Raw genomic sequence first — 23,091 nt, 5'->3', positions numbered from 1 at the left:
AAGTCTCATTTACCCACCTGTCCTTGCCGCAATGAGATGCGTTGCTTTGTCAGGATCATCAGCACTCAGTACTAGATTCTTCACAATTTTAGCTCCAAGTGCTGTGGCGTGATAGTGTTCCCGTGTTTTCTCAATGGGGAAGTTTGTTGGGTAGAGTCCACTAAATATTATGGTTACATCTGCCAACACTTTACTTTTCAGTTCTGGTACTATTTTTCTAATGTCTGGAATTTCCTCAATCTCTTTTTTCAGGTATTTGTCATACTTGGTGTAATAATCAGTGTGAACCCGCACAAGGATCTCTTCGAGGTATATTAAATGGTCGTCGTCATCTGTATCGTCCTCCTCCTCTTCTTCCTCCATACTCTGGTCTAAGGACTCACCCATTGTAATTCCAGACTGTTCACTATTCTGAGACTCTGTTTCAGCTTCTTTCTTGTCTGCACACCCATTTCCTAAATCACAAAGACTTTCTTGTTCACTTTCTTCTTGTGCTTCAAGATCAGCTTTGTCATGAATGTTTTCACTAGGTAGAGGTTGCGTGTCCCCAGAATGGTTCACCAGACCATCCTTTTTTTCACTCACATCAGTGCAGCTCTCTTTCTGCAAATTCTCATCCTGCAGAGGTTGTGTGGATTTCTTCCAGCTTCTTTTTTCCTCATTCTCACTATCTGATACAGAAGTGGATGACTTTCTGGTATCCAATCCACCCTCGCTTTCACTGTCACTAGACAGTTCAAAGTCCAAGTCATTTGTTGTCTTGTCTTGGGTTTGCTGCTTCTCTATCTCCGTTTTCTCAGCTTGTTCTGAAAAAGTCTGAGATTCTTTTGTATTTGTCAAATCATGAGTGACCTCACTGTCCATTTTGTGGTCAGCACTATCATTTAAGGAGTCCTGGGCATTAACTTTCTCACGAGAGTTCATGTCCCAGTCGGATGTTTCACTGCTTACAGAAGTACTTCCATTTGCAGTGCAAGTGTCCTTTGTAGCTTTCTTGAGACCATTGCTTTGTTCTTCTATACATGTAACATTCTTTATTTCTTCAGCATCCTTTGCTGATGTCACTGCTGAAACAAGTGCCTCTGGTTTTGTAGAGTGGTTTACTAAGACACAAGAAAGAAAGAAATAAAATGTACATATTTTCTCAGATTTTGGTTTTTTTTTTTTTTTTAAGTTTAGTGAAAATTTAGTTTTCTTTTTCCTTAAACACCCAGTTTTCATATGCAGTTAGACTTCACTATGCTTAGAAGTGACAACTAGGCTTTTCGAAGCTAAGATACTTTAGGTGTCAATGATTACTAGAAAGAACTGGAAAACCTAACAAATTTTACTTTTGCTAAGAAGCTGTGTAAGTAGCTTTTTTTTTAATTAAAAGGTCACAAGTAATATTTGTTAACTATGTATACATTAAAGGATTTATCTTGTAGCATACATTTTATGTATGCTACAAGATCTCGGGGCAATGAAACTACTGCAGAGAATCAAAAATAGGGCAGAATTCACTTCAGAAGGTCCCAGACCAGGACTCCAACTACTCAACTCCATTGCTTTCATATATTTCCTATTTCTTATAACCAAAGTAACTGTATTTTAATAGTTGAAAATATATACATGTTTTAGCAACACAAAGATGCTGTTCGAGGTTCATTTGAGACTCTGCTGGAACACAAGTAAAGGGCAATAGACTCAAAGGCAAAAAAAATAGCTTTAGGGCACGTCTTCAGATGTTTGCAGAAGAAGAGAGAGACAAAGAAGCTGCAGATAGATGTCTGTGTGCAAATTTCTGGTTATCAGGAACACTGGATGAAGTCACTCTACTTTGTTACTTGCAGGGCAGGGACATGCATGCAAAAGAGAGTCAATCTCAGTTAAGTGCAGAGGTCCTGTGTCATAGCAGTCTAATTCAGTTTAAGTACATACTATTGTTTCCATATTGGACATCTTCAGTTCAATCAACAAGGGAAAGACAGTGATTATAAAACCACCCTTGGCTAAACTGGAAAAACCCCTGCAATTCTTTCTTAACCATTGTCTTTCAAATACATTTTGCCCCTAAATTAAATGCTAACATAGTGATGTATACCTTCTAAATCCATCATTTGAATTATGCTGCTGAGCCTGCTGAACATAAGGTTCTTGTGTCAAATTCCAGAATGCCCCATTCAGTAGACACTGAAAATCCCCTGCTAATTTTATTAGCATGATGTAGGCAGGGAGGTAAGCAGAGATCAAAACATTCATTTTCAGCAGCATGTTGATATCAGAGTTCGTTAACTATTGCTCCAAAGTGGGGCAGGGAAAGGGACCAAAAAGGAGAGAGAAGAAGTTGGTTCCCTGACCGTCTACAGAGAAGAAAAAACTACTGTGTTTTACAGAGAAGGGGAAGGGAGAAACTGTCCTCTTCTGTATGTTCTTGAACAATTTACTGTACTACCATATCAGCTCTCCAGCCATAACAGCCAAAATACCATTACCAGTACTCCACTTTTGCTGTGGTCACCCACCAAAAGGAGAGCTCTCAACAAGAACACACAAGTTTTACCAAGCTACTTAACATTTGTGCTTCAGGAGCACCCCCTGGGACTCACAACAATCTAGGATTGCTCATCTGAGCACAACAGCAATACTAGCAAGATGATTTATATCTTACCCCAATGACTTACAGCAATCACATTCAAACAGTGGAAAAAGCTATAAAAGCAATTTAAAAATTATAATTACCTTTCTTCTTCATTTGAATTTCTCTTGATCCAGGAGGTGCGTTAATATCTCCTATCCCTTGAAAGTATACATATTTCTTCACAGTTATCAAATTGGGTGCAAACTTCCAAACATCTTCTCTGTCATCAATGATGCAAACCATGGAATCCCCACATGGGAAGAGATCTCTAAGAGACAAAACAGTTGACAACATTAATCCAGTTTTAGAAAATAATGCTATCAATGGAAGAAGTTTCTGTTGATGCATGAGCATGTCTGCAGGACATGCTTATATATGAACTTTAATACAAAAAAGGAAATAGCTATTTTAAATTCTCTATTCCAACGTCTAGAAGCAAGAACCAACAAGCCTTTGCATGAACAAAATATTACAACATTGTGGTCTAGTTTCACAGTTTACGTCAACGAACAGCCCGAAGACAACTATCACATGGACAATACACTATCTATACATAACCAGGAAAAAGACATAAGAAATGTTTTTGAAGAGTAGACTTATTCAACCCAAGAAAAAGGAAGCAAAACATACTAATCCTTCTATCACCTAGGCAGGTGAGGTAGAATACTTAAGATGTAAACTTGTATAGGAAAACAGAAAAAGTGAAGAAAAAAGCTTCTCATTTCCTATGGGGAGGAGGCAATGATTTTTAATCAAGATCTATGAAACACTAAACGTTTCTGTCTTCTAGAAAAAATCTTGGCTTTATGCTCTGAAAAAGATCAGAACCTGAATTTAGACTAGAATATGAATTCAAGGCTCTAAATGACCTAATTTCAAGAAACACTGCAGAACAGAAGCTGCTAGGTGTGTAGCACATTGGAAAGCCAGAATGCTAGACCTTCAAATATGAATTAACCTCAAACTGGGAATTTTCCTTTAATTAAAAAACCACAACCTATAAGATCTTATAGATCACAAGCCATAAAGTGGAAATGCAGTTATTACAAGAATGAAAAGTATAGTAAAACCAAGGTGCTGTTACTTCCCATTCTTACTGTTCTAGTACCACAGAATACACTAAGTAGATGAAATGCTGCAATGCCTAACATCTCAGTTTTATTGAGATGGTGTTGATATTTAAGAGGCAGACAAGGAAGAGCTCTAATCATTTTAAGTGCAGAGGGAGTAATTTTTATTACATTTAGCAAATTCTCTTTGTTTTCCTGTTTTGTTTAATGCAGAAGACCCATATACATACCTAAGATTCCCAGTTTTAGAAAATGGATCAATACATTCATCCCTTGACAATATCCGATGGGAAAAAAGCTTCTTTTCAGGGTCCAAAAATCCTTTTGAAAGAAGAAATTTAAAAGTTAATGTTCAAGATGCTTGTTCCTTGTTTATGCTCTATATAATTCAGCTATTTTAATCTGTGCAACAGCAGTTTAATTAACATACAATTTTAAGGTAAGAGATACTTTATGAGGGAAAAGGTAAGTGCAGGGGGTCAAGTATTTGTACTAATGCAGTGGGATTAATTTAGAAAAAAATCCCATCTCCTGTTCTTTCAACATAGCAAGAAAATGGAAGAAGCTAAATTTGTGACAGCCAAATAAATTAGGCTGAAAGAGATACAGCAGGCGATAGACACATGTGATTTTTTGCAACTTACATTTACCTCTCTACAGGTGGTTCTTTAAAGCTACATGCTCTCCTTTGCTCATTATGCCTAGGGACTGCAGAGAAGTCTCACAAGAGTCGGCCACGTGCTGCAATACTTAAGCACCATGGGCAAGTTAAGGGACAGTTACAGCCGGAGCTCTTGCATTTGTAGGTTTTAAGTTGTACCTCTAACAAATACTTGAATCAATTTCCATATCAGGAATATATCCTGGGATTCCTAGAAATATTTAGGCCCAGTTGCAGTATCTTTTCAGACTGCGTTTTTTTTAAAAAAAAAAAAAAAGAAAAAAACCAAACCAAAAACGAAACAGGAGAAGCTGTGCTAGCTGATCTTAAAGCAAGATAAAATGCCATTATTTAGGGAAATGGTGACTTGGGTGTACAAACACACATGCACATGCTTCTGAATCTAGCCTCCAGTAATGAAGTTCATCTTTGTGAGCCACATAATTGCTTAGAAAAACTGGCATTTTACATGCTAATCTGAATTTTTACTGCACTGAAGTTAGCATCAACTTCTCATTATTCTTATGAATAATACAAGGTAGTCAATACTTGATCTGGGAACAATTTTTTTAAAGTTTTACTTTATTTTATATGGTGGCCATCTTACAGCCAGAACTAGAGTTCAAAATGACTACAGACTATAAGGACCAACTTTAATTTTCTTTCAAGGATCTCTGAGATTTGCACAGGATACACATTCAACTCCTTTTAGAAGTCCAGCTCCCAGGAGTGTGTTAAGTTGGGTCTTCAAAAACAGAGGGCATAAATTAAAAAAATAAATAAATAAACAAATCAGTCATCGCTTCTGAAAAGTTGATCCTGTATTTCATATTAATGTGTAATTGGAATAACTTAAAACCCATAAAAGCAAGAAAATTCCGAGTTAAGGACAGAGGTTCAACCTTAACTCACCCGACTATGCTTAAGAATTGCTGCAAACTCGTAGAATCATCCCCTGTAGTGAGACCCTTGCAGTACCTAGGCATAATGAATTGAGAGAATTAGCTACAAAGATTTATTGCTGTACACACAGATATTTTTGACACACTACATCAGCTGTCACGCAAGTTGCTGTTCTCCCCAACTAAATTCTCTTCTGCTAATTATCTGAATACGCAGGGACTCGCTACGCTAAATTGGACAGGAGTGCACTCATTAAACTGCAAAACTGCAATGGGGCATCCAGTTGCAATGCTGACTAGCAAAAACTGTAAGAAAAGGAAAATTGAACTAAGAAAGCCCAAACACATGCTGTCAGGGATTAGAGGTGAGGTAGCCTTTTGGAGCTTTTCAAGAATGCTTTGGTAAAGACTAATTGATTTTAATACTTTTGTCCCCTTAATAATTCACTAAAAATACTCCATGCAAAAACAAACAGACGCTTAGTGGCTAGAGCACATACTATTAGTTAAAACATTAACTTTTAATTGGTTTATAATTGCAAATAGAACACAAATCTGAAGAACTAAAAAGTTTACATTAAAAAATATGTAGATGCAGATACGGCCTCCAAAATAAAACTAAGTAAAGATTAAGATTTAACTTCTGTATTAAAATAAAAATATAAATCATTATTCTGCTGCTTTTAGTAACAAAAAGAACTGGGAAACCCTCATGAAAAACTCTACCACCTTCAAAATAAAAATCTTTTCACAACCTACATGTTGAAAGATGTAGAATTTGATGATAGTACACTGTTTGGATATTAACCTTTAATAATGAAGCTGAAGGTTTCAAATGGATGATACCTTCCAAAGTATTGGTGTTTGGCTGTTGTGGGGATTTTTTTGTTGTTGTTAGTCTTTGTTTGTTTTTTGTTTGGTTGGTTGGTTGGTTTTGGAGGGTTTTTGTTTGTTTGTTTTTGTTTTTTATGAAAAGTCAAAACAGACCACCAAAAAACCACATCTGTTTAGATGATGTCACTTTTCTGTGGGAGCATTTGGTTTCAAGTTTCTATGATTTTTGGAGCAATGAAAAGGTCTACGTATAAACTCATAGAGTACACAGAAACAGCAAGTGTTCCTAAGATTTACTCTTCATTTTGTTTCATTTCTTTCTTTATTCCTACCCATTTCCCACCATCGTATCCTGAAAAATTATTATTGTCACAGTCTGCTGCCTTACTGTTGGAAATTAATTTTTTTCTTAACAGATTTGTTTTTTATTAGAGAAGTATCAGTTTGCACAAATCATCCCAGCGGAAGGATAAACTGAGGAATTTCTCATTTTGTAAGCACGTTTTAAAAAAAGATATGTAAATCAAAGCCTTCTATAAAAGTCAAAATGATTGAAGGCAAAGACTTGCTGTTTCAAATCAAAACTGAGCTCCTGTAAGTTAGCCAGCGTGATTAAGTATGCCTTCAAGAAGTTTCTTGAACAAACTGAAGAGCCTATCATTACCCGTTAACTGTGGTATTACGAGGGACTATTCAGACTTACCTAGCAGAAACTATTCTCCCCCAGTTGGTTGCTTTCCAGTATCTCAGACTGGGTCTTTGCACGTGCAGTCTTATCAAACTGTGTTATCTGATCTCATATAGACTCTCTTAGAAAAGCAAACTTGCAAATAAGACTTCTAAAGTTAAAAAACATCACAAAATGCAATGTTCTAAAGTAACTAACTCATATTGGGCAAGTCTCAAGTCTTAGATGCAGATTGAGGTAAGTAGCAATTCATAGTAGAATTGATAGAACAGTAGGATACAACATGAATTTGAAGTAGTCCTTTTAAAATTAATCTAAAAATGAATTTCTGAAGAATCAGGTCACCTCCAGTTCTGCTTCAATTCCTACTTTAGAACCTGGAAAGAGCTGTTGACCCGATCTTTCAATAGCATTGGAGACTTTCAGACACTGGTGATGACATACACACACATACTCTGTCACTTATTGAAATACATATTATAATATACTTGCTGCAACAAAGCACACATATGACTGCCCTCAACTTAGCCCTGCACTTTCTAAATTCCACTTTAAATCTGAGTGATTTTACATTGCATTTTATTGTCTAGTGGCCTCTGAGCTCAACATTCACAGTGGCACTGACTTTTACCACCAGCATTTAAGCTGACTTCAGTATTAAATACTCCAAACTTCTCTTATGCAGATTAGGAAAAAAAAAATAAGTAATAATGGGTGAAAATTATTTTGTAGACAGGAAATACTATGGAGAGCTCTAGATTATAAAATCCAAATTAATCTTCATAAATGTACTACAGGATATGACTTTGTAAATGTGTCAAGCTAAGAATGAGTTTAGGATAAATGACGGCAGCAGACATAAATGACGGCAGCAGACATAAATGTTGTTTACAAATATCAATCAGCTAATCCCACTTAACATCTGAAAGAAGTCAGTGGGACGAGAGAAAAGGACTGACAAGATGTCATCTGTTTGCAAAATGAGAAAAAAGCCTTCCAGGACATGGAAGAAGCAGCTCAGATTTCACGATGAAATCTAGGATGTATATAAAGGACCTGAGAAAACAACCTTTTCCTTCTGAAAAAAGATTCCTAGCATTTTATTACCAGTCCTTCCTTTATGTAACACAGGTTTAATGGTAAAATATCAGACTGACAGCTTTGTGTGAGAAATCATCTAACCAATACTGCCATCAAGTGTTCTCTATATGGATTAGCTACCTATTTCTTACTGCATCTCGGTTACACAGGTGAGTACGTGGACCAAAGGCTGTATCAGCTGTTTCTCCACACCAACATATTTCAATCAAAACTATCGTCCTCACTGTACAAGTTATCCACTTGTAGTTTGAATGCTTTTGGTGAGGTTAGACAGCTTCAGGCAAGACTCCAGAAGCCTGGGGATGTCAGGAAGCAGCAATACCCTAATTTGCTCATTTGGTGGCTATTTCCTCTAGGGAACAGATGGAGCAACTCAAGTATGATGCCCACAAAGAGGCTTGTCACATTATAAGTATCAGTCTGTGCCAGCACGGGGCCTGCGAGGTAATCCAAGTTTTAGCTCAGAGATTAAAATAAGCAAACACAAGACCAAATCACACACGGAGAGATGATCAATCACTGGGAAAGCACTACCTCTGCAGCTCATTCTTCTCCCTGGCTCTGAAGTGATACATCTTCTCACCATAGAATCATAGAATCACTGAGGTTGGAAGAGACCCTTGGGATCATCGAGTCCAACCATCTACCCTGCTCTACAAAGTCCTCCCCTACACCATGTCCCTTAGCACTGCATCTAAACGGCCCTTAAACACAGCCAGGGATGGTGACTCCACCACCTCCCTGGGCAGCCTGTTCCAATGCCCGACCACTCTTTCAGTGAAAAATTCCTTCCTAATGTTCAATCTAAACCTACCCTGTTGGAGCTTGCAGCCGTTCCCTCTCGTTCTATTGCTAATTACCTGTGAGAAGAGACCAGCCCCAACCTCTCTACAGTGTCCTTTCAAGTAGTTGTAGAGGGTGATGAGGTCTCCCCTCAGCCTCCTCTTCCTCATACTAAACAGCCCCAGCTCCTTCAGCCGCTCTTCATATGATTTGTCTTCTAGGCCCTTCACTAGTTTCGTTATCCTCCTCTGCACTCGCTCCAGCACCTTGATATCTCTCTTGTATTGAGGTGCCCAAAACTGGACACAATACTCGAGGTGTGGCCTCACCAGTGCCGAGTACAGGGGCCACATGTAGATTTTGGCACATAGATCCAAGTGAGGAAGACTGTCCACCCACTTTCTTAAAACCAGGTATTTACACCTAGTGTATATGAAAACCATTCCCCTTTTGCTACACAAGAAGTAACCACACTATAAGGAGGACAGTGTTAATGCATTAGCAGTACGCAAGGTAAAAATCCAACGGGTGAGATTGACAAAGCTTTAGGAAGATTATTCAAATAACACAGCCAATAAATACAAAGCGATGCAGAAATTTCCACTTGAATAGGCAGGACAGGAGATGCCTCTCCTGAACTTTCTTTCAAGGAGAATTAGTTGCAGGCCACAAATAGGTTTCTTTTCCGATTACAGAAGTCTCTTACATTGGTCACTACAAGAACCTTGTGTGTCTTATTTAACATGCATGAAGAATTCTCTAACTAGACAATTCTTTTCTAAACTGGTCTAGAGCTAGCTTGTATGGTTAGCTAACTGTTTTGGAATCTTCCTTTCTTGCCAAGAAGTGGGATCATTGGGACAGCATTGCTCAAGGCGTTCATGGCAACGTGACATTAAAAAAGCAGATGTGAAAGACAATTTATTTTTTTTTTAAAAAAAAAGCAAGCTTGGAGACGTGGAACAGCAGCAAGGACAGTTTGACATGCAGAGTAATAACCTACAACATTGTTAATTCTATTGTCTTAGTCTGACAGACTTAATAAAGGAAAGTCTGAGGTGAAAAAGCTATTAGTCAAGGAAGACCCAAGATGGGGTGAAAGCTCATTTTACAGTTTACACACATGGTCACAGTCCTAACACAAAAATGACCCACATACTTGCATAACAGGGCAGTTTTTTCCAACAAGCAGAAAAGAAACCTAAAACATCTCAGTCAGTGCCCCACACCATAGACTACTACTGCTATAACTGAAAGGGAAATTTCCAGTTACTCAAAGAAAATATTTTTAAGTTCTTGAGAAGAATACATGAAAATACTGCTAGATGTCTGCTTTTACTCAAGTAAGTGCATCTTCGCTCCAGGACACAAACAGAACTGCTGTAAATTGATTTGCAGCAAACAAACTTCCTTTGGTGAAAGGAAACAGCAGGGTGTGTGTGTGAGGGAGTGTTCCCCATAGGAGGAGATAGCTTCATGTTGTTGATTTTTAAGGAAATGTTGCTTTAGGTTTCTAAGACAAGTGATGTTGCAGATCATTTTCACAGCCCATCAGCATGATTTCTTACTTAATTCAATAGGAAAGCGCTAGTTCTTATGCCACAATCTGATTCTCTAACCATCAGGGAAGCAAAAAAAAAAAACACATCTGATGGAAAAAAAAAAAAAAGGATTCCTTCTAAAATTACAGACTATACAGGCACTGCCTTGTAAACAAGACAAGAATTCTACTTGAAGTAGTACTATTTGGGAAGTGTTTTTGCATAAAACAAATACTTGAAAACAACCACAGAAAGAAAAATAGTTGTGACTATGAAGGCTGATTATGTAAATATTGTGAAATGTAACATACTACTCACCTGCAATTGTATGTGCATACAGTCTGCTGCCAAAAGTAAAAACATGTAATTCATACAGCTTGGCAATTTTTTCCAGGAATTCCTTACAATGAGGACGCAAACGAGTATGCAACATAGGCTCACCTCGACCTAACTGGAAATGAAATATTCCCTAGAAGAAAAAGCACGTTTCATATTATCAAAATACCAAACAAAAATGCCCATATTCCAGAAGTGCCCTCTTCCATCGCTTCCACTGCTTTTATTTGGTACAACTAGGTTAAACCAAGTTTTGGCCACAGAGATCATGTGGATGAATAAAATCCAAAGCTCATTTTTGCTCCGTGCCAGGCAGTCCAACACGAAGCTTTTCAAAGGCAGGAAGCTGCACTGTTGAAAAGTTTCTGATCAAGGTAACTCTCATTCAAATCTTCACTCACGGCAAACCGATCTCTGAAAGTTCAGGATCTCACTTCAATCAGTACTACTCAATGAACTCCACTCAGATTAGTTTCAGTGCATTTTGAGCTCAGAGAAAGACTTCATTGGAGGGAAAAATATTATGTCTATGGAAACACATCATCAGATAGCAATCGAGGAAGGAACTTTGCAGATAAAGATCCAAGTTAAAAATCTCAAAATCATTAAAAAAAAGTCTCTTCAAACCATGCGTTTATGCAGATGAAGACAAAGCCTGTCAAATACACATGGTTTTTTAATCTTTACACTGAACATTCACTGTTCCTTTTCCTCTTAATTGCAGAGTACATTTAGAACTTGTTTTTTTGCTAGCAGGTGTGAACACATGCTGAATCTACGGGGCATGAGAGAACGGCAAGAGGAAAGAAAGAGGAACTATGCAACCACAGTTTGCATGACACTGGAGCTTGAATTTGCACCCTCTGGTACAATCACTGCAGACACATTCTGACATGCTTCTTGTCTTCAAGTTTCCAAATTGGAAATATTACAAGGAATAGGCCCTATCAGTTCAATGAGGTTTCATGAAGAACTTAAACAGCAACACCCAAATTCCTGGCCCCCCCCAAAAAAAAGTTGAAGAAAAAAATAAATCACTAGACACATTCATGGAATGACAGACATAATAACACACAGGATTACCCAAAAAGGGTCCTCCAACAGTAATTCACTATATCCGCCTCAGACTTGGAGAGGGAAAAGACTCTCATTACTGAGTACTCAGCTTGTGAATTGTAGAGGAAGGAAAGCAGAGATTAAAAATAGCTACCTCAAACTTCTCACTTTAAGTGACTGGGATGGAAAAGTGCAGGAAAGTATAAATGGAAAAAAGAAAACCATCAATTTGCATGTAGAGAAAAAGTGAACATATTTCAGAAGACACTTTTCTCATTTTCTGCTATTCTTCAACTACAAGTTTATCTAACCACAGACTGTTTTCTTAAAGAAGCATCATTTAAATATTGTTAGAAATATTGTTGTTACTTTGGCTTGAATGTTAACACCAAATACTTACCTTATTAGACATTTGTTGGCAGTGCTGCTCTGTAGTATGGATCAATGTCTGGTCCAAATCTACCATCAGCACCAGTTTTCGATTTCGATGTAGTCGCTGTTGGTCTTCTCTTCCTAGCTGCTCAGCTTGCTGTAACAGAAATATTCACAACTAAGCTTAGCTTAGAAGAAATAGATTAGGTTTATTGTTTTTTGTATACTGTAAGCTTGAGAAGAAGTTCTGCTACAAACTAATTGCGTAAGAAACGATGCTTGAACTTAACTGTAGTGATGTCAGCTTTGTCAGCAATTTTTCTGCAGGAAAAAAACCCCTCCCTAAATCTTCTCTCAGATCTTCGTGGCACTGGTAACTCTTAAAATTGATATACTCAACACAACAACTTCCAAATTTGGGAAATAAGTAACCACTGAATTACGGTTAAGAGTCTTGAGAGGAAATACAAAGAGCAAGTTCAATAAGTCTGAAGGCCTTGGTTGCTATGTTCAACAATTTTGTACCAATGAGGTACAATACGGCTGACAGCACCAGGCTGAGTACTGAACTGAAGCTGCTAATGACAGAAATGATTATAACTGTCAACCTGAACTCAAGGAATATATGCTTTCAGACATAAATAGTTAGATCATACAGTTCTACGTGGGCACTGATATCAAAGACCTTATAGTCCCGTAAATTTGAGCTGAAGTTCCCTCCTTTTGTGCACATTTACAAACTTTCAAAGTACCATATTGACTTTAACCACTTCTGACAGCAAGCTGCAGCATTACCCACCAGGCTGCTAAACTTAAAAGCAAAGTTAAATGGAACATTATAAAGGAGGAGGATTCAAATGCAAATTGCTCCTTGAAATGCTCCACTACGATGGGGACACATCTAGTTGCTTGAATTGTCACCTTTCTTCTCACTGCTGTTCTCTGAAGAGATACAAAAAAAACCCAACCAAGCAGCAATATAAAAAGGTAAAAAGATTAAGTTGGTAAGGAAGATAAACAGAAAGTTTATTTTCAAAATAAGCACAGTTTTTCCTCTAAAGAAACTGAGGAATGAACTAGCACATTTTGATAACTCAGCTGAATGGAATATTTGAAAAATAATGACATGGTTTAGTGACATGTTCAGTGGTGGTTTTTATCAGGGTTAGGTTGATGGCTGCTGGACTTGATCTGAAAAGGTCCCTTCCAACCAAGACAGTTCTGTGATTCTATGAAATAAATTTAGCATGCAGGTAAGAATAACTCAGCTGAATGGAATATTTGAAAAATGATGACATGGTTTAGTGACACGTTTAGTGGTGGTTTTTATCAAGGTTAGATCGATGGCTGGACTTGATCTGAAAAGGTCCCTTCCGACCTAGACAGTTCTGTGATTCTATGAAATTAATTTAGTATGCAGGTAAGTTGCAAACAAACTACCTTTACTATGTCTAGTGGGACCAATTTCAAGGCGAAGGGTAAAGGTTTCAAAGACATTGCAAGCTTTCAACACGTCAGCTATATGTCTAGTGGGACCAATTTCAAGGCGAAGCGTAAAGGTTTCAAAGACGTTGCAAGGTTTGAACACATTTCAGCTCGTGGAGACTAAGCTTTCCACAAACTGCTCATTCTTAGAGACAAAAACATTAAAGTAGTACCTTTTCATACTGCTGTCACCGAAGTGCCATTTCTTCAGTGCCCAGCTCTAAAAAACCCACTATAAAACCTAATAATCAATTTGTAATAGGGGAAATGCACAAATACCCTGGGCTACTGATGTTCAACCCCAAATTCCTCTTCAAAGGGAAGCCAAGTTTTCTGTATGAAGTATCTACAACGTTGAAGAAATGCCTACAATTAAGCTTCTCAACTGTGGAGCTACAGTGAAAGGTATGAATAAAGAAAGCTTGGTGGGACTTACCTCAGAGCTAACTTTGAGTTCTGGAACACTGTGAACCATAGACACAGTTGCTGTGGATAATGGCACATTCTGCTTTCCATTTTTGCTTCGTATCCTAATTGTGCAGGGAAAAGAAATATTAAAAACAAAAAAAGAAAAACCAGAATAACAGTTTAGTGAGAAGTTGAACACATTAAAATCTGTGGTATCAAACTAGTCACCACCAAAAACCTATGATTAAAAAGAGCTATTTTGACTAAAACACACTTTCAAATTCTTGTTAATGCAAGTTACTGAACAAAATGGATAAAGAGTTCAAAGCAGCTCATTATAAAAACCTTGCAAAAAAATCACTGTAATTAGGTATGCTTCCATAATTATTTCATGAAAAATGATGCTATGATGAAACAAACATCTACATATTGATTGGCATTAGAAAACAGTTATAAACTAAGCATAACTACCAAATCATTCACATTTAAAACTATTCCTTTTTTTTTTTCTTTTTGCAATCACTCAGCATGCAATGATCTACTTTTCTCCAAGCCAGACTATGAAATAAATTTAAGCAAAAGATAGGCACAGTTCCTCTTTACATAGGGCAGAGTGACTTACACGTGACTGCTGCTTCATGAAAAGCATTCAAAAAATCCCCATACAGGCTCTTCCCTTTGGCACAAACAGAATGAGGTACTTCATGTGTGTGCCTGTATTTATTTCATTTAAGTGTATATTGTACACACGCACAGTCTTACTCATGTACATATCTCTATGATATATACATATCAGATAAATATTAATACATACAGAACACATGTCATCCATATATATATATGAAAGTGTGTGTGCACATGAGTATGAAATTCCTTGAATACTAAAGTAACCCCACATAACATCAGCATCACTAGCTTCCAGCTTCCACAGATCAATTTGTTGGGAACTCTGATATCTAATTTTAAAGACCTCTTTTACGGTTCACCAACATTAAAAATACTACTGCAAATTTTTCTGTTCTGTGACACATGGACAACTTTTAATTGTTCCAAGTACTTGTCCTACCAAGGACACAATTTGGTATCAGACCTACAGCCAGAGTTAAACTTCACCCAGTTTTCACTTCATGCCAAGCAAGTTCCTGAGGAAAAAAGAAATGTTACTAAGGCGTGTCATGGCAGACACAATCACAGACAGATAATGCTTTTTCTGTACCACAGTGTTTGGAAACACTGATATCCAGAAACAAAGCACAGATTATTTCATCTGGTCCAAAGTTTAGCCATGCATTTTAGTGTCTCACATCCTCTGCTCCAGAGTTCAGAATACTTCTTGCATATAACACCGAATGGTATTTTTAATGAGTCTTTAAAAAATATGAACTGTTTTCAGACAACTTCTTGAATGAGCGTAAGAATTGCTTAACAGAAAGGATGCACCCAAGCAGCTGGCAGGGAACTGGCTGTACTCGCCTTTCTTCAGGCAAGAAAAACACTGATGCTTTTGAGTCTCCTACTGATGTAGTAGGCTCAGCAGACCTAACACATTCTTCCAGATGTGTAAGCCATTTTTAAAATAATGAAGAAATTATCTGAAGTAGAGGAGTATTAATTGAGAAAACTGAATTTACTGCATACCCCGAATTTACCTAGATTTTTAACTGCATAATAGCAATCTAGCAATATTTATACGTGACTGTATTCAAACCTCAAATCAAGAATTCGTTTAGGGCAGGCAAAGCCCTGTTCTTCATTATCCTAACTTTTTGTTATGTTTGCTGTTTCGCCAAGTGATACTTGTTTACAAAATATTAACAAACATCTTGCCATTAAAATTTATACCCAACCATTAACTAGACTACATACTGCATAGCATTTTCAATATTCATTCCATTTGTGATGGTTTATGGGATAATGCTTACAAAATAATTCTTAGTGAGCTATGAATTAAAATGAAACTGAAGTATTTCCTTCCAAACGAAATGAGAACGTAACATTCATTTCTAAAATCCAGGCTACTATACAGTTCATTTTGGAAAACAGCTGTTGAATTAGTAATTTGATATGCATAAGAAACATTCTCTTTACCAACTGTATTAGCAGTGAGACACGTCAAGAGAGAAATACAATCATCTTTTGAATTTGCTTTCTTGTTGGCCTAAGGCTTAGATTTCCTTAGTTCTGTTGCAGAATATTTCACACAAAAAAAAATTGAAAACAGTTCTAAAGCCTTAAGCTGAAAGCACGGAGAGAAGCTAGCTCCCATCCAACACAGTTCAAATAAAGCAAGGTCACATGAATGAGACCAATATTAACTCCCAGCTATTTACACCCGCACAGATAAAACTCTCCGGTTTATTAAGCCACTATTGACACCTTACCACTCTCAACCTCAGTTATGAGTCCATAAAAAGCAAAGTAGGACACCCTGTGATTAGAATTTATGTCTGTGTGCGTGCTCTTTACATTTTCTACCCAAGGTAGCACGTTACCCTACATTTATCTCCCCAGAAAGAGAGTGTGTGCAGTTATTAAGTCATAAATTTGTAACGTGAACTGTAACTCAAGTAAGCACAAGGCATCTTATTCACCCATATTCCTAGTTATGAATCACTGTAATGGCTCAAAGGAAACATAGTTCTAAACAATGCATCTGTGACTACATATATATGGTGACATATAAGGAGAAAGAGGGCATATATTTGAAGATTGCAGGGTGCCCTGCGTAAACAGCAAAAGTAAACTAAGACATTTTGCAACAGAGGCACAGATCTTGCTTTTTTCCTCTTAACGTGTTGGTTTTATCCACAAGGAACACCGATTCCTGCCTTCAAGCAGCAATTTTTCAGTAAAGAAATGCACTTTATTAAATGACTACACTATTAACAATGTGATCAGGAATTAATATATTTAGACCACTCAATTTTAAGCAAAAAATTTATGAGCTGATGTCAGTACATTTTTATTTTTATTTTTTAAAAGAAATGTGAAAGAGTGCCTTATGCTGAAATCTCACTTGTAGAGGAAACTCCCTCCCAACTTTCTGTCTAGGAGCACTCTGAGTAGGAGTGTGAATAGTGTTCTCCTTCCCAACTAGTATCTACAACTTCACATTTACCCTTATAGGTATGATTCATAACTACCAAGACTCAGAACAGAGAAGCAAAGTAGTAAATGAGAGAAGGAAGAGCTCGGATCCCTAATCACAAGCAAGGAGACATTGGAAAAAAAGAGCTGAGAATACTTACTGAGTCAAGTCCTGGCCACATTCTGCACACAAGCCTTTCATAACAACAGGATGGCTGCATCCTTCCAGTCTCACCAAGACACCCCTGAAAAAGATGTTGACATTTCATTTATTGCAGGTTGATTTCAGACACTTGGATTAATGACTGCAGATTGAAAGAGTTCAAAGAATAATTTCTGGTTATTGTTTTAGCACCAGCCCCCAAAGACATATGCCCTAAGACAACGTGGGGAAAGAGGCACCAACTAAGTACTCACATCATTCAATTTCACATGGTCAAAATTCACCAACACACATATTAATGTCAGTTTCTAACCTTAGTTTAGCAAAGAAGTTCAGTGTATTAACAAAACAAGCATTGCTTATCCAGAAAGTTTACATTCAGTTAGACACAACTCCCCATTAATATGCTACTGAGCTACACAGTAATGAAAATCAACATGGAAACTTTAGTTCTATACTGATTTCATCTTAGTTTATTATTCTCCTGTATCATGGCAGAAAAATATACGGCATTAGTCTTCTCACAAAAAGTTCAATTTTTGATCCTTAAGCCTTGGATTGTTGTCTGTTTTAAAACAAAATATACGGCATTAGTCTTCTCACAAAAATCGTTCAATTTTTGAGCCTTGGATTGTTGCATTTTAAAATAGACATGTAAAAGGATATTTTGTTCTTTCTTCCAAACAAACAGAAAAACAAAACCAGAAATTAGACCTTGAGATGCAGATGTGACATTTAGTATTCCAAACTGCATAGAAAATGAAGTCTGCATTTCATTTGGATGATCCAACTAAACTACTCCTTTGCTCAAATTCAGATCTCAAAATTCAGGGTCTTTAAAATACTGCCACTTATTTATCTCAATTACTCGAACAGTTATTACAAGAGACTTCTTCCATTTTCTTCAAAACAGTCGAAGGAGTTGACCTTTCAGTTCAAGGGTTTGGCTTTTCTTCTTTTTTTTTATTATTAATTAAAACACCTCTAATAAACAGATACAATTAAGCTACTGCCAAATTCCCTCAACTCTGTGACCACGAGCTACAGTACCTCTCTAATATTTTAAGAAAAATAAAAAAGTAGATAAAACCCACCCCAAACCCAAACTCCTTCGTACGTTGGTTAGAGCGTTCTCTTCATGGCTTCAAATCTGCATTGCAATAAGCAGACAGCACCAGGAGAAAAACTGTTTCACATGCTGAAATCTATCAACCATATATCCGACTATTTAGCATTTGTGAATTCCAAAAGGAATTCCATTTCCCAAATGATGCCTGCAACTGTTTACTTCCAGCATGTCACTCATTTCTCAATGACCAGAAGACTGATGACCCGAATAAGAAAACTGCAGTTGATGTCCATACTGAGGATTTTTTCCTCAAGATCAAGAACTTGATTCAGGCCAGGTTTATTTAAAGAAAAGTCTTCACAAGCCTTCACACTACTACCAGTACTCCCATTGGCAAAAGCACTGAGCTTGTCCCTTCTCACACTCAGTCATCACCTGCTTGGAAATTATGGAAATTACATCTCCTCTTCCTGTGTAAGCTTTTTAGATCTCATTTTTAAAACACAATATGTATTTCATAGAATACAAATAATAAACAGTCATTCTTGGTTCTGTACAAGAACTGCACAATAGACAAGCTATTTTTGTGGCCCTTTACTATTGGCAATTTATTGTTTGATTATTTAGTTCTCTCATGCCCCTATGGCTGCATTATTTCATTTGACTCTTCTCCTCCCCCAAACCTTTGACAATGTGTCTGTCTTGCTGCCTTTTACCTTGATTCATCACTAAGGTCCTTCTTTTTAGGCTACCAACTCAGACTAAGGACCATATCAGAATTGCTCATCTTTAACCTGTGTTCCGCGTACAAACCTGAAATTACCCACACCTAAAAAGGCCAAAAAAAACCCCTGTGATACGAACTACAGAAATGTGCATAAGAGTTTAAAATGACTGAGTTTTTATCCCAACTTAATTGGTTTTTGATAGTTCAGGAAAAAGCGTTGCTGGGTTGTTGTTTTTTTTTAATGCCATCTTAGAAGCCAAAATATCTTCAGGCATTCTCTACTTTGCATCTGAGGTAACCTCACACTCCAGGAATGCAACGGGAGAGGCTGGTACACTCCTGGGCTGAGGTAAGATTCAAATTAGGACATGCAAGAATTTCTGTTCATGTATAGATACACATCATCCTGTCCTTTTGATTTTAACAAAGGAGAGATTCTTACAAGAAAGTTAGAGTTCTAAATCATTCATCGATATTGTTCTTAAACGGCACCGCTAAGCATCAGTTCTGCTCCTGCACATTTAAATGTGACCAGAACACCTATTTTGTGATAAATAAAGATGGAGATAAAAGGTACATGATACAAAGCCCCCTGTCATACCTTCCTCTGTGATGGTGTTTAACCCAAATGACAGAGGAAGGACTCCAGAGCACTGGCAAACTTCTGAGCACTGTACAACCAAGCTGGTCAACCCTCAAGTACAACTGTCAGGATCTTAAGCAGACCACTCCAGGGAACAAAAAAACCCAAACAAACCACCTAATGCTGCAGAAAGGATGCCCTGAACTCTACTAAGGCTTAAACATACTTAAATATTTTACTCATTTAAATTTAGCACATATGCTTTAAATACTAAAAAGGAATATATTGTGGAAGAATAGGCACAGAACCCAAATAAAATGACTTTTGTGAATTTCAGAACTGGATATACTCCTTTTACTAGGGTTTAAAAAATTTAATGCCCAATATCCAAGAAAATTATTAGACAAGAGCAAGCTGAATCGAAGCGTGTCTATTGTTTTTTAAATGGCTGCATATACCAAATACAGGGTTCAGGTTTCTGCTTGTTCTCTTCTCTGGGTCATGAGTGAAATCTGCTTGAAGAGCAGAGCCGCTCCTGACTCCATTTCTGGAGAGAAAAATAAATCCAGCCCCCCAGCATGAAGAACTGCAATATATTCTACTGCTGGCAGCATTAGCAGCATCTTCCTCTTTCTCCCCAAACTCCTCCAGGACGCACTCAGTGGTAAGCAGAGCTCATCAGCTCCTTTCAAAACAACGTTCCCAGGATGACTGCCACAAAAGATGGAAAAAACTTCAAGTTTTACAAACTGTCACAACTGCACAAGTGAGCCAGGCACTGGGGAAGATCCACAGGGCTGTGAAAGGCACGTTTGGGGGATTTTTTGGGTGGCTGTGGAGGGGGTAGGTCATTCCAATACACACCCTGATAGCCAAAGGGCTGCAACAGGACAGCAAACTGCCCACAAGGTTTAAGTAACAAAATACAATGGGATTTAAGCAAAACTTGAAGAAGTGAATGAGGAAACCCACCCTAGGATCTTACATTCTTTCCAGATGTGCTTGTAAATAAGAAACAGAGATACTAGGTGTGCCATTAGAGCAAAATTTCATTTTTGTTGTAACGATCATGGATAGGGACAGACATTTTAGTAATGGCCTCGGGATGCTGATGACCATAAGCCTGTCAACTGTTCTCCCAGCACTTCCACATTTTGACTGCTTCTATGCTTCTAAACCAAGTCTTTCAACAATATCTGCTTTCAATCAGCAGGATGGGAAATAAGAAAAAAAAAAAAAGGAAAGCTTTCATGAAATCCAATAGGAGCATTTTGCTTTTATTAACAGAGGAAGTCGATGCCTTTGCTACTTCTAAGGCCTGGTCGTTAGGGCCGAGTCCAAATGTAAGAACTTTGTATCAAGCTCAACCACAACTGTGGTTCTGGGTAGGTTAATTACAGTGATAAAGTCAGCAGATAAAGTTCTCACATCTCCAGCTTATCAGGGAGGAGAACATTTACCTGCAGTTGGGGGGCTTGGCCAACTGCAGCACAAGGAGGATTGTAAATTCGCTCCAGTGACTTGCAGCTGGGGTGTTGAAAAACACACATACCATACTAACTGTTGTGTGTTGGACAAGTAGAACGTCTGTGTTTAGATAACACAGCCCTGTGATAGACTTTGAGGCACCCTCTTGAATACCCTTGAGATTCCTGCTCTGCTGTGGGAAAGATCAAGGCACAGTAGAAGGCTACGCCTGCAGGAATCTCCAATACCAAGGCACAACCAGAAGGGTCAGTGATCCTCTAGCATGGACCAAGCTCAGCCTGGTGGTGCTTCAGGGATCCCCCAGCTGCTGAGGTAACAAAAATAAATTTACTCTTTGCATTTCATCCGTGGTTTTGTGGTTGCTCCTGCGTGTGCTGGCTCACAGGTTAGCCATGGCCTTCTATTACAGCTTGGCTCCACTTCCAGAGGCAACTGCTCCAATGGCTTGCTGCCAAAGAAAGGTAATGCCTAACTTTCCTTTTTCCCAACCCTCGTATCTCCTCTGAAAGCCTACCTCCTCCTTTGGCACTCCCAGAAAGGACTATTTCAGTACCTTGGGCCAAGAGATTGCTGGGTTTCCTCAGATCGGTTTGGGTATAAAGAAATATATCAAATACCACAAGAGACACATAACCCAAGTTGTCACTGTGATCACTGAAAGCTGCTGTCCTCAATCTGATGCCATATGCCCTTGCAATTAGCATGAGAAGATGTAAAACTGTACTAATGCAGCGAAATGAGACTCCAGTGTACAGGTAAACAAAATCCACCCCCAGCCCAGTTCCGTACCGTGCTCAAAAGGGTGTTATTGACAAACTGTCAAGGGGTAGAAAACATCAAACGAACACATCTCAGATCAGTGATTATTAATACCAATTGATGTAGAACAAACAGGACTACACCATCATTTAGCTGTCATAAGACTAGCGCGGCAGACAGATGAAGGCTGATACAATTCAGAGCCTGCTTCTAACAGTTTAATTTACTCCCATTTGTGAAATGCTGACTTTTTTTGTTAGCTTGTACTGGAACAACATTTTGCGGTGTGTGGCTGCAGGATTTAGAACCACTACAAAGAGCCCTCAAGCCCAATTTACATCAAACCACAGCCTCAGTTACATACGACTATGGTTTCATAGCAAGGATTCTTCAAAGCCTTAATCACCTTGAGATCACGATGAAAGAATAATTCCTTAGATATTTAACCATTGGATTTTTTTATTTATTTAATGCTCATCCGTGAAGAAACAGAGACCTTTTGAATAATTAATGAAACTACCAAGGATGACAACTACACACAGCCCTTGCTTCTATGGGTAATCTGTAGCCCACAACCTCTTCCAGGTGTTGCAAGAAACTTGTCTCATCTGTTCTCTACAGAAGCCACTTGACTTACACATTTTAAATACAGCCTTCTCCGCTTGATTGTCCTTGAGTGTGAGCCCCAGAGCTCTTACACAACCAAGACAGATATTTTGATATAAAAAAAACCAACCAAAACACACACATACACAAAAAAGCCAAAACCCTACAGCCTATCCTAGCATGACACAGGCATGATGGTACAGCCACATTTGTAATTACACCATCTATATAATAACAACTGCTGCGAGCAGCAGCTCATAGAAAGCATAGTTCCCACTTCCAGGCATCATCTCAACTCTTCAAAGCTAACACAGAAAAAATGACTATTGAGATTTTTTTTTTCCTGCCTATAAAACACAAACTATTCACAATTATGAGTTAAAACATTGTGTGAACTTATATACGTTTTAGAATAGAAAAGCTGAAAAGACATTTTTCCTTCTACTTTTCAGGCAAGATGCCTGTTCAGGTGTAGATACGGTCAACAGCACTACACAGGTCATGAAGGCCAAGAGAAACTTCAGCCCAAAGTTTCTGGAATTTATTTATAAATCAAAAGACATCTTAACTATGAATTAAATCTACTTGGTTTGCATGATTTGCAAGCCTTTTAGTAGCATTTCCATTGATTTCCGGAGAGGAGTTTGGCATTACAAGGAAGGAGGTAACCCTCTCAAATCTACTTGGTTTGCATGATTTGCAAGCCCTTTAGTAGCATTTCCATTGATTTCCAGATCGGAGTTTGGCATTAC

General features: G+C 37.9%; 1 protein-coding gene across 1 annotated transcript in view; it reads right to left on the bottom strand.

Moving 5' to 3' along the window:
* Positions 1–23,091, bottom strand: part of CTDP1 (CTD phosphatase subunit 1) — a 118,712-nt gene that overhangs the window by 85,997 nt on the left and 9,624 nt on the right. The window contains exons 2-8 of the mRNA XM_014941047.1: positions 17,106–17,189; positions 13,886–13,979; positions 11,993–12,121; positions 10,519–10,669; positions 3,921–4,011; positions 2,722–2,888; positions 18–1,103 (exon numbers count right to left, since the gene is read on the bottom strand). Of these exons, the coding sequence (XP_014796533.1) occupies positions 18–1,103; positions 2,722–2,888; positions 3,921–4,011; positions 10,519–10,669; positions 11,993–12,121; positions 13,886–13,979; positions 17,106–17,189 (1,802 nt within the window). The remainder of the gene's footprint in view (positions 1–17; positions 1,104–2,721; positions 2,889–3,920; positions 4,012–10,518; positions 10,670–11,992; positions 12,122–13,885; positions 13,980–17,105; positions 17,190–23,091) is intronic.

The sequence above is a fragment of the Calidris pugnax genome, unplaced genomic scaffold (genome assembly GCF_001431845.1).
Source record: "Calidris pugnax isolate Ruff unplaced genomic scaffold, ASM143184v1 scaffold8, whole genome shotgun sequence".
Lineage (NCBI taxonomy): Eukaryota > Metazoa > Chordata > Aves > Charadriiformes > Scolopacidae > Calidris > Calidris pugnax.
The sequence above is the reverse complement of the archived record's forward strand: the minus strand, read 5'-3'. Positions and strand labels throughout refer to the sequence as shown.